The 15,679-nt window shown below is 46.4% G+C and overlaps 1 protein-coding gene across 1 annotated transcript in view; it reads left to right on the top strand.

The window, feature by feature from the left end:
• Positions 1-2,987: 2,987 nt before the first annotated feature.
• CFAP47 (cilia and flagella associated protein 47) overlaps positions 2,988-15,679 on the top strand; it is a 324,141-nt gene continuing 311,449 nt past the window's right edge. Inside the window, exons 1-2 of the mRNA XM_074988334.1 lie at positions 2,988-3,146; positions 15,037-15,188. Coding sequence (XP_074844435.1) covers positions 2,988-3,146; positions 15,037-15,188 — 311 coding nt within the window. The remainder of the gene's footprint in view (positions 3,147-15,036; positions 15,189-15,679) is intronic.

Raw genomic sequence — 15,679 nt, 5'->3', positions numbered from 1 at the left:
CTAGAGGACATTGATTTTGCTGACAAAGTCTCCCTCCTTTCACTCCAACGTGAAAGCACGGAAGAGAAGGTTGCAACTACACAAAACTGCCTCTATGTCTAGACTGAACATCAACAAGGGAAAGACCAAAGCAATGAGGATCAACCAGTCCAACAACTCCACCACCACACTGGGAAGGGATGACCTAGAAGATGTGAAGCCATTCACCTGCTTGGGAAGTATTATGGGCAGAGATGGAGGAACAGACAGTGATATCAATGCCAGAATAGGGAAAGCAAAAGCTGCGTTCAAGATTTTGTCCCATATGGAGATCATGAGTAATATCTGCAAAGACGAAACTGCATCTCTTCAACACCAATGTGAAGAGTGTGCTCTTGTATGCATGTGAGACCTGGTTTACTAAAAAGTCTTCAAATCACAAGCTATAGACACTCAAACAGATGACTGAAGTACATTCTTCATATCAAATGGTAAGTCTTTTTCACAAAATGAGGAGCTTTGGAACAGAACAGGACAAGAACCACTTGATGTTTAAATCAAGAGAAGAAAGTGGAGATAGCCAGGCCACACTTTCAGAAAACCATCATCCAGCATAGTCAGTTGATCTCTCAAATGGAACCTTTAATGAAAATGCAAAAGAGGAAGATCTCGGACAATGTGGAGAAGAGCTACTAAGACTGAAGGCCAACCACTTGTGTATTCCTTTGATCAGCTAGAAGTTTTGTCCTGACACAGAGTGAAGTGGAGGAGTTTTGTAGATGATGAATGGTCCACCTGGAGTGCAAAGTTTTAAGTCAAGTAAGTCAGTGGGTGTGGGCTTCAGCCAGGTGTGTTGGACGGACGGAGAGGAACTCCTAGATATTGAACCTGGTCCTCACTGCTGCTGGCTGCACCTGGTAGAAGGATTACACAAGTAACACACAATCAGGGCATTCCATGATGGCACTATCAGGTGTCTCAAGGTCTGGATTGCTTTTTTGTTTTGATAGAATATAGACTGACAGGGCTATCTCTCTGTTGCTAGAAGAGAGTTATTTTTGGTAAGCTACTCTTGTCAAATATTCTTAAAACTGAGACCTAGTATGGCCAAGCTAAAATCTTACAGGCCCCAGCCTGTGGGCCTTGAATTACAGCCCTGATTTATTTATATACCTAATAACTATTCAATCTTATGTGTTTATAATCCTAAACTCAACTCTATTTAACGTACATAGATTATACGTGAAATAGCATACCAATTATCCATAATACTAAATGACATGTTCATAAATGGATGATAAAATGAACAAACTGGCTACAAATCAAAAAGACAGGAAGAAAAATCAAATAAGTATAATTTCACTAATTCTCCAGGTGTCACATCCAAGATCTGGATTTTCAGTGGGTTTTTTTTTAAATTAAAATGTTTTAGGTCTTTTTTTTTCCACTATTCCAAAGAATCAAAATAGGGCACAAGCCCAATGTCATTTTCTTTTGCAAGTTCCTTTTAAGAAATGTCACACAATGGGTACTCAACTAGTTAGTCCTTTAGCATAGAGCTGCTATGTCAGAATTGCATCACTGCATGGAAATGTAAATCTCTTGGAAATAAATGCAACAAATCAATCTTCAAACATTTTTTCTAGATTTGTATTGAAGAATGGGATATTGTGCTTAAGGCATGATAATATCACCTCCTCCAGTTGTACTCCTGAGGAGGCCAGAGAGGAAGATACTGTTCCATTCCATCATTAAGCTATGGTATTCCTCTTGAAAAAAGGCTGTAAAAATGCCTCTTCATTTCACAACAGGACATGCTCCCTCTATATAATTGGGACAAGTTTTAATTAGTCAGCTGTGCAGAGCCAATAACACTGATTGCGTGAACAGGCTTCTCTTCTGATTTGCAAGTCAGTGGGATGTTAATTCCATCTGCAGACTCTATTTGATTGAGACGGATATTGGAGATGCAAGTAACCCAGCTTCATTTTAAAATCCAAGGCTGGATTTGGAGGTCTACTCTTTAGGGAACAAAAGTATGTTTTTCTCGTAAAGGAGGCAGGTTTGTTAGGGCTATATCAGCGAGGGACAATGGACATGGGACCCCTCCATGCTGTGTTCTAGTTAACTGTGTGTAGTACCCAGAGGCGCTGAGACCTCATCTGGGGTGAGTGAAGTCTCTGCTCTACAGCCTTGGCTGAGAGCCAGCAGGCCTTTAGCTCATGTGGTAGTATGCAGCACTTTAGCCCCTATGCTTACGGGTCCCCTCCCTAGGGTCAGCAACCTGGGTCAGTGGGCGTTACAACCAGTACATTGGCTAGGAAGAACTGCTGGAAGGTCTCAGAAGCTCAGGATATGCTTCGTCACCCCAGGGAAGCATGTACTACCCAGAGACGCTGAGACCTCATCTGGGGTGAGCAAAATCTCTGCACTACAGCCTTTTCTGAGAGCCACCTGTCATTTAGCTCATGTGGTAGAGTGCAGCGCTTTAGACCCTACGCTCAAAGGGTCTATCCCTGGGGCCAGCAACCCAGGTCTGTTGGCCTTACATGTCCAACCAGCATCACATTTTAAACCCCATCTGTTGCCCCCAAGAAGGCAAAAGAGGAATCAAGTCTCAGACAAAACTGCCCACACCATCCATCAGCCCCGAGGGAAGAAGAAATGATAAAACTGCGAGGAACCATCTCCAGTTCCCAAGATGCAGGTGTGCAGGTGGGGGTGGAGGCTGGGCACGCTGGGCTATATGATAAACAGTTGGTTACTTCCCCCCCCCGCCGCCTCTGTGGAGCAAGGACAGCTGCAGCTCCAGGCCGGGAGAACATCCTGTTCTGAAGCCCCGCCCATGCGGGGAGGGGCGGGGCCAAAGTTGACCCGCCCTCTTCCGCACAGCCTCTCATCCTATTGGGTGGATTGGAAATTCCGCGGCTCCTCATCTCCTCCAATCATAGTTTTGTTTTCGTTGCCCGGCGACCGTTTCCAAGTGGCGTCGGCTCCGCGTCTAGGCCATGGCGGGCTCGCGGGACGTGGCCGGGCTGCGCCTCTGCCCGGCCGAGCTCCGCTTCGTGGACGCGGTGCCCGGGGGCCGATACCGGGCAGTGCTGAGCGTCCAGAACCTGCAGCCGGGGAGCCGCCGCCTCCAGCTGCTGCCGCCGCGCTGCGCCCAGGTGAGCGGCAGCGGTCCCGTCCCCCCCGGGCTTGGCGGCGGGAGGCTGCTCCCGGCGAGCCCTGGAACAGGGGAGCGCCGGGGCTGCCGGGGGAGGAGGCGGCAGGTGCAAAGTTGCAAAGCGGGGGCCGGCTACAGCGTGTGACTTCCGCCCGTCCCACTCTCTGGACCGAGGTGGCGGCGGGGCTGGGGCTGCGGCACGTGCCAGGGTGTGCCCGCATCTTGTCCCGTCTCCTCCCTCCCCCTGCTTCCGCCCCGTTATACGTGGTGAAAACAATGAGGAGCGCGGTAGCACCTTGAGAGGTGAGTGGATCTCTTAGGGCATAAGCCCTCGTGGGTAAAATCCACGTTATTAGATGAACTGGCGTGGAAATGCAAAGACGGGTACTTAGGTAAGAAAATTACTCCAAAAGAAAAGTTATTGTCCGTTGTCAATCAGGGTGATCAGACAGGGTGACTGGCCATTCAGGGTAGCTCATAGGGATGTGGATATTCATGGCAGGGAAGATGGCTCTGTAGGATGTTTAATCAATTTAGATTCCTATGGAGGCCTAATTGGATAGTTTTCAATTTGCAAATAAGCTCCAGTTCAGCTGTTTCCCTGTGCAATCCAGTTTTGAAGGTGTCTTGTAGGGGAACCTTTTAACCTTCCCAGATTTTAAAGTAGCCATTAAAGGATTTTAATTTTTAAAGTAGCCATTAAAGGATTTTAAAGTAGCCATTCTTCTATCCCATGCTCCTCCCCCCTGCCAAAAAAAAACCCTTCAAAACTTGATAATAAAGGGAAGAGTTGAATTGTAGCTCTTTTGCAAATTCCACACTATATAATTAGGCCTCAATAAATATCTGAAGTGGTTATCACTCTTCTGAGGCAACTGCCTCATGATGAATATTCATATCTCTGTCAGCTACATGGAATGTCCAAAGTCACCCAGTCTGAGCATCCTAATTTACAAAAGATACTAATTTACATATATACCTTCCTTTGTATTTCCACTCCAGTTCATCTGACAAAGTGGGTTTTATCCCCAAAAACTTATGACCTAATAAATCCATTCATTTCTAAGGTGCTACAGGATTCGTTGTTTTACATATATAGACAAACAGGGCTATCCCTCTGGCACTATTGCTGTGGTGAAATTTATATTAAATGTTGACAACTATTTTGTAGCTGTGAAGAAGCATTATGCAGAGAGAAACTGTGGAGCTCTTGTGTATAAAACTCTGGGGATGCTGTTTTTCCCCTTTTTTCCATTGCCGCTGAGAAAATGTGTGGACTGTAATAAACACTTAATGTTTCCAAAGCAGTGACGCTGAAGTGAAGCATGGTCAACAGTTTTTGATATGTTGGTTATGGATATATTTTTAAGCACAAGGTCCAAAGCAGAAAAATTGTAATATAACGAAAAATGGTCACTGTTCTTGCTCCCCCATCATCACAGGTTCATATACTGATAAAGTTTTCAAAATTATAGTTGTACTTCTGAATTTTGGCACTAATGTATATGTGCATTGCCCTCTCATCTTATTCCAGAGGTGACTTTTCCTTGCTGCTACAGCTGAAGTGACATCTCATTGTGTCAGATATTGGAGCATAAGTTTCTGTGGGCAAAGATCCCTTCCATTAGATGCGTGAATCAGACTGGTCTTTGCCCACGAAAGCTTATGCTCCAAAATACCTGTTAGTCTATAAGGTGCCACAGGACTTGTTGTTTTTGAGGATACAGACTAACTTGGCTACCTCTCTGATACTTGTCTCATGGTTTTTGTCAGAACAGCTCCCACACGTTGCCTAGGATAGCATAAGAGAGATGCCATTTAGAGTGAGCTTTGGCCTGAGGCAGTGGGCTTGGGCTTTGGCCTTGGGCCCCAGCAAGTCTATTGCTAGCCTTGGTGATCTCATCGCAGTGGAGTTGTGACCAGTGTTCCCTCTCATTTTATTTCCATCCACGTGCAGAATAAATTTTCTTATGTGCACTGAGGCATATGCAGATGTGCACCGTCAGTAGAAATATGCTGCCAGCTATAGGTGCTCTGTTAATCAGCTAGATGACACCTGAATCTCTCCTCTGTGGCTACTCAAGCACTCAGTTTACAGGGACCTCTTTCGGGTCCCAACCCAGTTTGAGAATAATGAGTCTAAGCTATTTCTGGAGAGAGACACAGAACAGCCAGAAGACAAAGGAGGTATTCATTTTGTAATTCCATGATTAGTGCACCCACCTGGGATAAGGAGGAGGAATGCTCAAATCCTTCATCCCATTCTGCGTGAAGGGGGATTGAATTTGTGTAATCATCTATCTTCTTCTCTTCTAGCCAGATTTTGAATGGGACCCAATTCAGTAGGCAGGGCCTGAGTACACCAACTGATCTGGGGCTCAGATGCAAGATAAGCATTTTGTGCACTTCCCCATCTTCCTTGGTTAGTGAGTTGATCTGGGTCTTAGAATCCTCTAGTTTGCTCCTTTTAACACCACTGAGCATTAAAGAGTAGACAATCTGAACTAAGGGCAGAACTGGGGCAGCAGCTTTAGTAGATGTTAGTGAGCATGCCCAGCATCAGCAAAATCTGTGGGAGAAGCATTTGCTGTCAGTGCAGTACAAAGAATTAGTGATAGTACCACAATGGGGGGGGACTTGCCCTCAAAGCTGTTATACAGATGGATGGTACTGTTTCCACTTCCTGTGGGTGCCAGTGTCATGCAGATCCACTGATGGGGTGGGGACGGACAATTACTTGAGGGCCCAGAGTTTCAAAGGGGCCTGGAGCTGTGGCTACCACCACTGTTACTTTGGCAGCATCAATGGCCAGAGCTCTGTGCCCCTTTGAATTGCTGCGTCAGTGCTGCTGCATGTAGCTGCGATGGAGAGGGGGTTGGGGAACCAGGGCCATGGTCTGGGTGGTGCTGAGGGCTGCTGAATGCACTAAGCCCTGTTCTTTTTGGGATGTGGAGCTGGGCTCCCCCTCCCTCCTTACCTGGAAGTCTGTGACAGCTGGTGGCTCTTTACCTGCCAGTAGGCGGGACTTGTCCCTAGGTATATGGGCACAGCACTCTGTGTCTCTGGGAGGTGAAAGCAGTGGAAAGCGTTTTTTTTTTTCTCAATTGTTTAATGGTCAGGAATTCTTGGCCAAAGCTGCTGTGAGGTGGATTGGTGGTGGTGTCAGGGGAAGTGAACAGTGAGCTGCCCTTCACACAAATGGAGCTGTGTGGCTGGATGCTGCAGATATAAAAGAGGAGGCCTCCCATTGGGTGGAGCCTTGGCACCTTGTGGAATGGACTAAAGTTGTCCATGGTGGAGGGACACTTACTGAAAATCCATGAGTCTTTAGAGCAGTGGTTTCCAAACTTTCTGGCATCACACCCCCACCTCTTCTTTATCATCATCCAACCTCCCTTTTAACAAAAAATTCAGTTTGTACCCCTATATGTCAAAAGGTGCAAAAAAAATCACATTTTGTGGTATGAAATTTGAAATTCAAAAAAATTTTACAGCAGTGGTATAAAAATCACTTTTTAAATGTCAGGGCAAGTCCCAAGACCCCACCCATTTCTTGAGGCCCTGCCTTCTCCATTCCCCTCCTCTCCATCATTTGCTGTCCCCAGCCCTTACTCACTCTCACTGGGTTGAGACAGGAGGTGTGGGCTCTCGGGGGGGAATGAGGGATTTGGGTGTGGGAAGGGGTGAAAGGTGCATGTTCTGGGAGGAAATGTGGGTGAAGGAAGAGGTGGAGAAGGGGCTGCTGGCTCAGGGAGGGGCCTCCAGGCTGGAGAGTGATGGGGTTAGGTGGAGTTTTGGTGGTGCTGAGCAAACCACAGGCTTGTGGGATGTGAGGGGGCAGGAGTTCAGGTTGAGGTGTATGAGGGGCTCAGGGCAGGAGGGTTGGGTGTATGATGGGCTCAGGACACAGATTGCAGTGGTGGATTGTGAAGTAGTGTTGTGGCAGAAGACTAGGGATGTGACAGGCTCAGGACAGGGGGTTCCAGTATATGATAGGCTCAAGTTTGAGGTGTGTGAGGGGATGCAGCGGTGTTAGGAGGCTGTGGCCAGTTGGGGGCTTGTTGGCCAGGCTTCATTTTTAAATGTAATGTGTCCAATACAAACGTTTCAGCATTGTCTTTATTTATGGGAGGGGGGAACCTGCTTTGGGTCAGGGTTCACTGACCCACATAAAAAATGTCAGGGACCACACAAGTGAGATGCAAAAAAAAAAAACCCTCCAAGCCCCACTGATGTGGCCCCAACTGAAACACCTCCCTCTCCTGGTACCCCAGCCCCAGGAGGGGAGGGTAGGTAGGACAGAGGTTCAAGGTCTCTCTGGCCAGACTAATTCTTCTGGGGTTAGTGGAATTTGTGAGCCCCACTACATGCTAACGTGGGGCCAAAAATGAGGGATCCAGGGTGTGGGACAGGGCTGCCAGTGGGTGGGATAGAGATGAGGTGCAGAATCTGGGTGGAAAATAGGGTACAGGATCAAGCTAGGTTTAAGTGTCTCCCCAGGAGGTAGGGGACAGGAGCAAGGTGCTGGTCAGACCCTAGGCAGGGGGTAGGGTACTGGTGGGACTGTGGATGGGGCAGGTGGGGCCCAGGAAAGGGTACTCGTGGGAATCTAGGCAGGGGGCAGGGTACTCATGGGGGTCTGGACATGGGGGCAGGGTCCTTACTGGGGGTCTGGGTAGGGTATTTGTATAGGTCTGGGTGAGGGGAGGGGACAGCTCGGCTGCTACTTGGGGGTCCCAGAGCTGCACGCCAGGTCTGGGGTCTCAGGAAGCACGTATGCTGCTTCCCCCCTCAGACATCTGGAGCTTTTCCTGAAAAGCCAGGTCTGTTTCCTGTTGGCGACTTCTTTCTGCTTGATGCCTTCCTATGCTGGGGCTGTGGCAGGGTGTATGTGTAGGAGCCCCAGGTCCATGCCAGCTCCAACTGCTCAGGCAGTGCGCGACTGCCATGGGGACCAAGAAGCAGGGCATGCGCTGCCTGAGCAGACCCAGGGCTCTTACTCTTCCCCTGCCCCCCAGCCCCATGCAGGAAGGCAGCTGGCAGAATGAAGTCACCAGTGGGCAAGAGACCCAGGTTTTCAGGAAATGTGCCAGGTCTTTGCGGAGGGGAAGCAGCACATGGGTTTCCTGTGATGCTGACTCTGGTGTGCAGCTACGGGACTTCCCCCAAATGCTGCAGGAAGTTGGCGCTTTCTCCATTTTTGGAGGTGGTAATGCCAGCATGGGCTCTTTCTTGGGGTGGGGAGGGTGATTGGTGGGGGGGTCTGGGTTGCCTTGCATCCTCCAGAAATTTCTTCATGCTCCACCACAGGGGTATGCCCCACCATTTTGGGAGCCTGTGCTTTATAGAGAGGTGAGTACGGGAAGATGTCTGGAGCCAAAACAATTTGATCTGTTTCTTGCTGAGGATTGAAAATGTAGGGTGTTCTTGGGGTCTTCATATGCAGCACTCAAGAAAGTGCAGGTGGTGTCTATAGGACACTGGGGCGGGGGGGAAGACTGTTTCCTCAGATCTTGAGAAGAGGGTTTTATTAGAATTTAAGTGACAGATTCACAGTTAACATTAAAGTGCTTGTGGGGAAAAGAGCCTCCGTGTGTTTGAGACCCTTATGGGCACTGCATGTCAAATAATCTTTGGTGAATCCTATTTCACCTTTCCTGGGTGAAATAACTCAGGTAGGAGTTTCCCGGCTCAGAAGTGTTTACTTTCAAATACACTGTGTCTGTTTGCATGCTGGCTGCTGCAGCCTGCTGGGGAAGTTGCCGAGAGAAGCCATGCACGGTCTCTTTAAGACACTCACTGAAAGCTGTCCTTCCCATTCCTGAGCCCTGTTGTTTCCTCTCCATCACTCTGGAGAGCTAGGGTGCATATGGTGGAGGAGAGAGAGATACTGTGTGAGCTGGCTACTGGGGAAATCTCAGAAACGTGCACCCGTCTCTTTAAGAAAGGTATGACTAGACTTCTGACTGCAGAAGCTCTGAGTCGTCCTGATCCGGGCTGATCTGTAGTGTTGGGATACAGGTTGATTGGTGGCCCCCGAGATCAACATTCTGTGTCCCCTGCTCTGTACAGCATGGTAGAAGGTCCTAGGAGCAGCTGTAGGGTGAAGCAGCATGGGAGGAGAGGCACCTGAGCACTGCTGCCAGCTGCACCCTCCTACTAGTCAGAGGGGCAGTGCAGCAGTGCAGTTGCTCCTGAGCTGCCGTCCAAGTGTGCAGATTACAGGGAACACAGGCACTTGCGGGGGGGAGGAGAAGTTGGGGGCCTGGGGTGGAGCAGGGGGTTGAGTGCCCCCAGGGCTGGAGGAAGCTGCCACTTATGGTGTCATCCAGATAAGAATCTTTTTGGTACAGGTGTGAAAAACATGCAAGGTAGGTAGGGTTTTGGGGCAGGCAGTGGCTGAAATTCTGTTAGAATAGTTTCCCTTTTTCATGGCTGCTTGTATACCTGCTCTTTCCCAAGTTGTCAGGTTGTTTCCTTGGCTTTTGAGATGCATGGGGAAAAAATTGTCAGGGCTCATACCTGGTTCAGTGTGGACTTGTGAGAGATGTTGCTTCTTTTGAAGAAGCTCCCATTCTTTCTTCCTCATACCCTGCATATATTTTCTTTCGAGAGTGGATTGCTGCTGCATTGATATATTAGTTCAGCAGTGTCCAATAGGAATTCAAAGATTGGCATGTTTGTGGTTGCTGTCTTTTCATATTTGCCACATTATTCACACTCCCAGCCCCTTCTTGCTCCAAATAAACGCCCTCCCTTTTTAATTCAATCCCAGTGACTCACTGGGGCTGTGGCTGGGGCTGCCATGCCCTTCTCCCGTCAAGCAGTGGAGGCCCCATTTCAAGGCTCTAAGAGCTGCGTGCAGCTTGAGAGCTGTAGGTTGGCCACCCTGTGTTTGCTGCAACATAGTGTTGTATTTGCCACATGTGGTGAATGTATTGGACACTGTGTGGTATTTGTTGTTTGTCCTTTCTCATCACCTCTGTATCCAAAAGACCTCAGTTATTAAAGTATTTATCTTCACAACAGCACAGTGAGTCAGGAAAGTGCTGTTATTGCCATTTTGTAGTGGGGAAGCCGAGTCACACAGCCATTAAGTGAGTTGGCAAAGATCACACAGTATGTTTGAAGCAGAACAGGAATTGAATTAATTATCCAGTATTTTGTTTCATAAGCTTAACTACAAACTTCCCCTCCCCTTTATCTGCTAATATGGTTTCTGTAATGTTGTTGTGGAAAACGGGGTATTCAGTTGTTGAATAACTGACCTCATCATCGTTCTGTGAGGTTAAAGCTAACATTGTCTAGAGTGGCTGCCTAAATAAGGCATATAATTCCACTTTTAGGTTTCTAAAGCTCCTAAATAAATGGTCTGACTTTTTGGAGAGTCTGAGCATCTGTCCCTCCATTTAAAATTAGTTACCATCACTTCCACTAGGAGAATTGGTGACCTCCATAATATCTTTCACAACAGTAAGGTGATTTTTTCCCCATGCATAGTCTATTTTTTCATGTGATATTCACACTATTTCACTTCAGTTTTATTTTGCTCCACGTCTTCTCCCTTCCAAGCCCTTGATTTACTGAGGATGCCAGATTATATAAACACTAAGTTATTACTTGATTTGAATCAAGCTGTTTCATAAATAAAACCAGAAATTAACTAAATTTTGGAGAGCAAAGCCCAAGCCAATTCTGTTCAGACTTCCAAAATGGATAAAGTATATTGCAATATAGATTTGTGAGAATTTTTATAGTGCCCTACACAACTATAATATCTAAGTGCCTTTCACATAAATCAAGAGAATAATGAACCCTTTAATTGACTTCTTGGGAAGTTCTCCCTTTAGCAGTTCGGAAACTCTCTGCTTGTGGTCATTTTGTTTTTGGGAGGTGGAACTGGGAATAAAAATGGTGTTCAAAATGAGAGTGACACTCATGACCTTATTCAAAAGGAAGACTTTTAATGTTTCCTGAAGTTGTTCAGACTCTGGATGTGTCTGATCTCCTCTAGAAAAGTGTTCTCCATCTGAAACAGAAGATGGCTTGTCCTTAGTTCTCAAATGCTGTGTACTGTGCTCAGTGATCTGCATTGTCCTAGAAGAGCTTAACTGTTGCAATGATTCATATATCAAAATGTGATCTATGCTGCAGTTCATGCTCAATCCATTAATTACCTTGACAGTTGGGATTGAGGCCTTAAAGAGGCATCAGAAGCTGATGAGGAGCTCGTGTAGTGATTTGGGTCCAGGACTGATGTGCTTACAGTGACCTGAGTCATGAAGAAGGCATAGGGTTGACAACATCCATTTTTTTGACTGGAATGCCTGGTTGGAAAGGGACCTGGGTGGTGGGCCATTACAAATCCAGTCAGTGGTGTAGTTGAACTGAAGTAGGATCTCTTCCTACCCTGGTTCCAAGTGGCTCCCAGAAGTTGTCACAGTGTCCAACTCCTAGGTGGGGGAGTGGCTGGCCAGCAAGGCTTTGGATGCTTGCCCGGCAGCTCCCATTTGCCAGGAACCATGGCCAAGGGGAGCTGCAGGGGTGGCAGCTGTGGGTGCAGGCAGTGCACAGTGTCCACTCACTGGCCGCCCCTGTGTCTAAGAGCCATACATTCCAGCCACTGTCAGGATCCATGCGGAGCCAGACAGGCAGGCTGCCTGCCTTAGCCCTGCTACGTTGCTGACCAGCTGCTACTTGAGGTAAATGCTGCCTCTTTGGAATTCATACTCTGACCCCCTGCCCAGCTCTGAGCCGCCTTGCATGCTCCCAACATCTCCTCTGCAGCCTGACTCCAGAGCTCACACCCATAGCCAGAGCCTTTACCCCTTCCTGCACTCCAGCCTGCAGCATGGAGCCCCATCCTGCACTCTGAACCTCTCATTTTTGGTCCCACCCCAGAGCATACCCCCACATCCCTTCCTCTAACCCAGCATCCTGCCCTGGCCTGGTCAAAGTCAGTGAGGATCTGGGAGGGGGAACGGGGGGAGTGGGGGCATGGCTTTGGTGTGGGAGGAGGGGGGCAAGGGTGCTTGATTTCATGCAATTAGACATTTTGGCAAACTAAGAAAGCAGGCAGTTGCATTCTGTCCCAGCTGGAACTATGCGTCATTTCACATTCAGCCAGAGAGCAGTTTGATTTCCTGGGCCAAAGCAAATGGGAAGTCCTCCCCTACCCATTCTACCTGTGGCCCCAGCCAAGGCCCCACTCCTTTCTGCCTCTTTTGGGGCTGTGGTCCATTCCACCTAGGGCCCCCTCCATTACGGCCCTGCAGCCTGTTTGCTCATTTTTGCTTCTTCCCCTGTAGTCCCAAGACTGGCAAAGTCCCCGTTCCCCTTCCAGTCCTGGGCTGCACTGAGGGGTGAAAGCTCTCTCAGCCTTAGCGCTGTGGTAAGTAGCGAGGGCTTCTCCAGTCCTGCTGCTGCAGGGGGTCCTGGTGCTGGGGCTTCCCCCCACTGCTCCTTTGCTTCTGAAGGGGACAGGGAATGGGGTGCTGGAACTTCTGCTATACTGCCGTCTTGTGCTTCTGTCATAGAGTTGGGTGAGGCACCAGATCTTCCCCTGCAGCTTCTGCTAGGGATGGGGTTAGTGCTGAGGGCTTCCCATGCTGTCCCATGGATTTTGCCTGGGGATGAGGTCAGGGGTACTGGGACTTTCCTCACCCTATGGCTTTTGCAGGGGAATGGGTTTGGGAGGAGAGGGACAGCAAGTGGGGGCTTCCCTCACCTGAAACTCAGGGTGCTGAGCTTTTAGCTTCCTGGCTGTGGATTTTGTTTTTCCCCTAAATGCTCTCCCCAGCAAGTTGGCTGGGACCCCTGGTAATTGGCCCTGTCAGTCCAGTGGCTAATCTGCCTCTGTATTCAACTTTTAGAAACATGATGATTTAACTGATCACAAAGGCCAAGCCCCCATTTTAGGAGAGATAAAATGGCCACTCGTGCTTGCATATATAATATATCATTCCCTAAAATTCTCAAAGTTACTATTCGAGTTCACTAGAAAATATTGGCTTGACTTGGAGGCTGGTCTGAGTGCCCAGTTTGGGAGAGTGATGCTTCAATATTTAATTAATTAATATTCTTTGGCTCCATTCATGTGACCATATCCCATCTGCAAACTGATAATGGCACTGCTTGTTTTATGCCTAATGTTTTACTTGTGTTCTGGAAAGGGGGAAGAACCTGGGGGCAGTTGGAGAAGAGGGTGCATTTTATCTGTTAAATTTAAGCAGTGCATTTTCTGTTCAAAGTTGGGGGGTGGGGGACAGAGCTGGTCATCAGCTGGCTTCCCACCCCACACCCTCAGCCAATCCCAGGGCTGGGGCTGCTGAAGTGCTGGTACTCAGTTCTGGTAAGTACCATCACACACAAACACAAAGACCCTGATTTTTTTTGTGTATGTCTGCTCTGTATGGTGATTGGTCTTTGCCTCCCCTCCCCTTTATGGTTTTTATAGCCTTTAATGGTTGTGTGACAGGAGGGATGATTTTCTGAGTCAGTCCACTTGGAAAGTTAAAGTACTGTTATATAACTTTCCTTAGTTGGTTTGAGCTTCTAATATGCATGGCCAAGTTATGCCATCTGGGGGAATTTAGTGCAAAAAAACCAAAACATTTTGCTATGTATTTCATAGAGGATTGTTTACAAAACATTTGTTTTGCTCTTACACATGCTAAAGGTATTTGACTGGTTAACTAGTGTCTTATTCTGACTCTAGATCTAAAATTAAAGCATGAATTCATGCTACTGTCTTGAAATTTACTAGTCTTAAATTCTTCTGGGTCATACAGTTTAAAGCACACCTTTCCCCTAGCTTAATTGATAGTGTTATGAAAAATGTATTGGTATAGAAAAAAATGCTCAGTTATTGGATTCTTAATATACAAATGAATACTGTGCACTTAAAAAAACTTAAAAAACTCCTTTTTAAGCTGTAAAAATATAGTAGGAGTAGGATTTGTACTGTCAACTTTGTGAGTAAAAATGTTTAACAGAAACCTTCTAGCTAGAGGTTGATTATAAAGAATGAAAGGTAGAGGATACCAGTACAGCCCATGGACGAATACCCTGGTCAAAATACTTAGGTCACCATTTCTACTTCTTGAGAAATCCAGTTGGGATTCCTATTATGTTGCTGAATGTGTCTTCTCCAGAGTGTGTGCTGGGGGGAGGGGAGGGGAGGGGAGAAAAGTGTGGAGGGGTCTCCCCATCCTTCTTTGTTAGCTTCTTGTCAATGTATATGTGACAAGTTTGCACCCTAAAGAAGAGAAATGTTCAAAACAAAGTAATCCCTATGCATTTTTGGGGCTCCCTTTTCTTTTTCAGGGTCTAATTGCATTGAAATCAATGGGAGACTTACCATTGAGCTCGATCATCTCCACATTGAATGTCTGTACAGTGTGCCTTCACAGTTTTGCATGCATTTCCCAACCAAAACTAGAGTGAAACTGCTCAGATTCATGGCACTTTAACTGCTGCTGATTATTTTCTGAATAATAACCAGGAAACTGATCAAGCTCATCCTAATTTTTTTTATTTGGGAAAGCTGATAGCAGCAGCAGAGGCAGCGGAGCTGTCTTCAGGCTCAGGAAAATAATAGTGCCTTGGTTCACATTTGGTAGGTTATCATCTTAACTAAAAGGTCTAAAAACCATACACTGTTAAACTTATTTTTTGCAGAAATTGCTGGATCAGTATTCTATGTTTCTATATTATCAGGAAAAGCTACTTGCCAGTGATGAATAGAGAGTGGAATTTTAAAGCTGTTGATCATAATGTTATATATACACTGGTAAACCGTAATATATTGTGCTGAGAATAGGCCACTTATATATAATGCTTATCTAAAAATATTTTAAAATTGATTTAAATATTGCTGTTTTTCATTGTAGTTTAAATTGATTGTGGAAAATCCAGATAAACCTGTTGCATCTGGTCTTCAAGTTACAGCTACTGTGGAATATCATCCTGACAGCGAGGAAGACCTTCGAGATACATTACTTCTTTTGGTAGAAAATGATGTAATTGAGATCCCTCTGATAGGGTATGGCACGTAAAACTATATAAACTGTTAATTATATTTGTACTCCAAAATGAAGTAATTAATACATAGCTATCTGTAGTGATACAAAAATATGTTATAAGAATTTTGAAAGCCAAAAGGTGAATTTCTTTCCAATGGGTAAGTTTCTGATTTTAAAAATGTAATATAGGTAGGATGTTCATTTTGGTGATGTTACCTTGATGTTGACAAACTATTTAAAATTTAATCAAGTGTACTCAGTCTTCATATTTAAGAACCTGGAATGGTTTGGGCGCATATCTGTGCTCTATCTTTTTTTTTAGCCTTTGATGGTTGTCTTGGCAAATGGCTTTTGTGATTGTCCCCACTGTGCTTTATGAAATGTGGCCTATAAATATTCATAAGTTGAAGGTGCTTTGGACAAAATACATTGTCACCTATCCATTTTAATGTTACAGTCTTCTGGATCTGTATATTCTAGTTTGGTGCATGTTTCATTCTTCTGTGTGAAG

This window comes from Carettochelys insculpta, chromosome 1 (assembly GCF_033958435.1).
Source record: "Carettochelys insculpta isolate YL-2023 chromosome 1, ASM3395843v1, whole genome shotgun sequence".
NCBI lineage: Eukaryota > Metazoa > Chordata > Testudines > Carettochelyidae > Carettochelys > Carettochelys insculpta.
The sequence above is the reverse complement of the archived record's forward strand: the minus strand, read 5'-3'. Positions and strand labels throughout refer to the sequence as shown.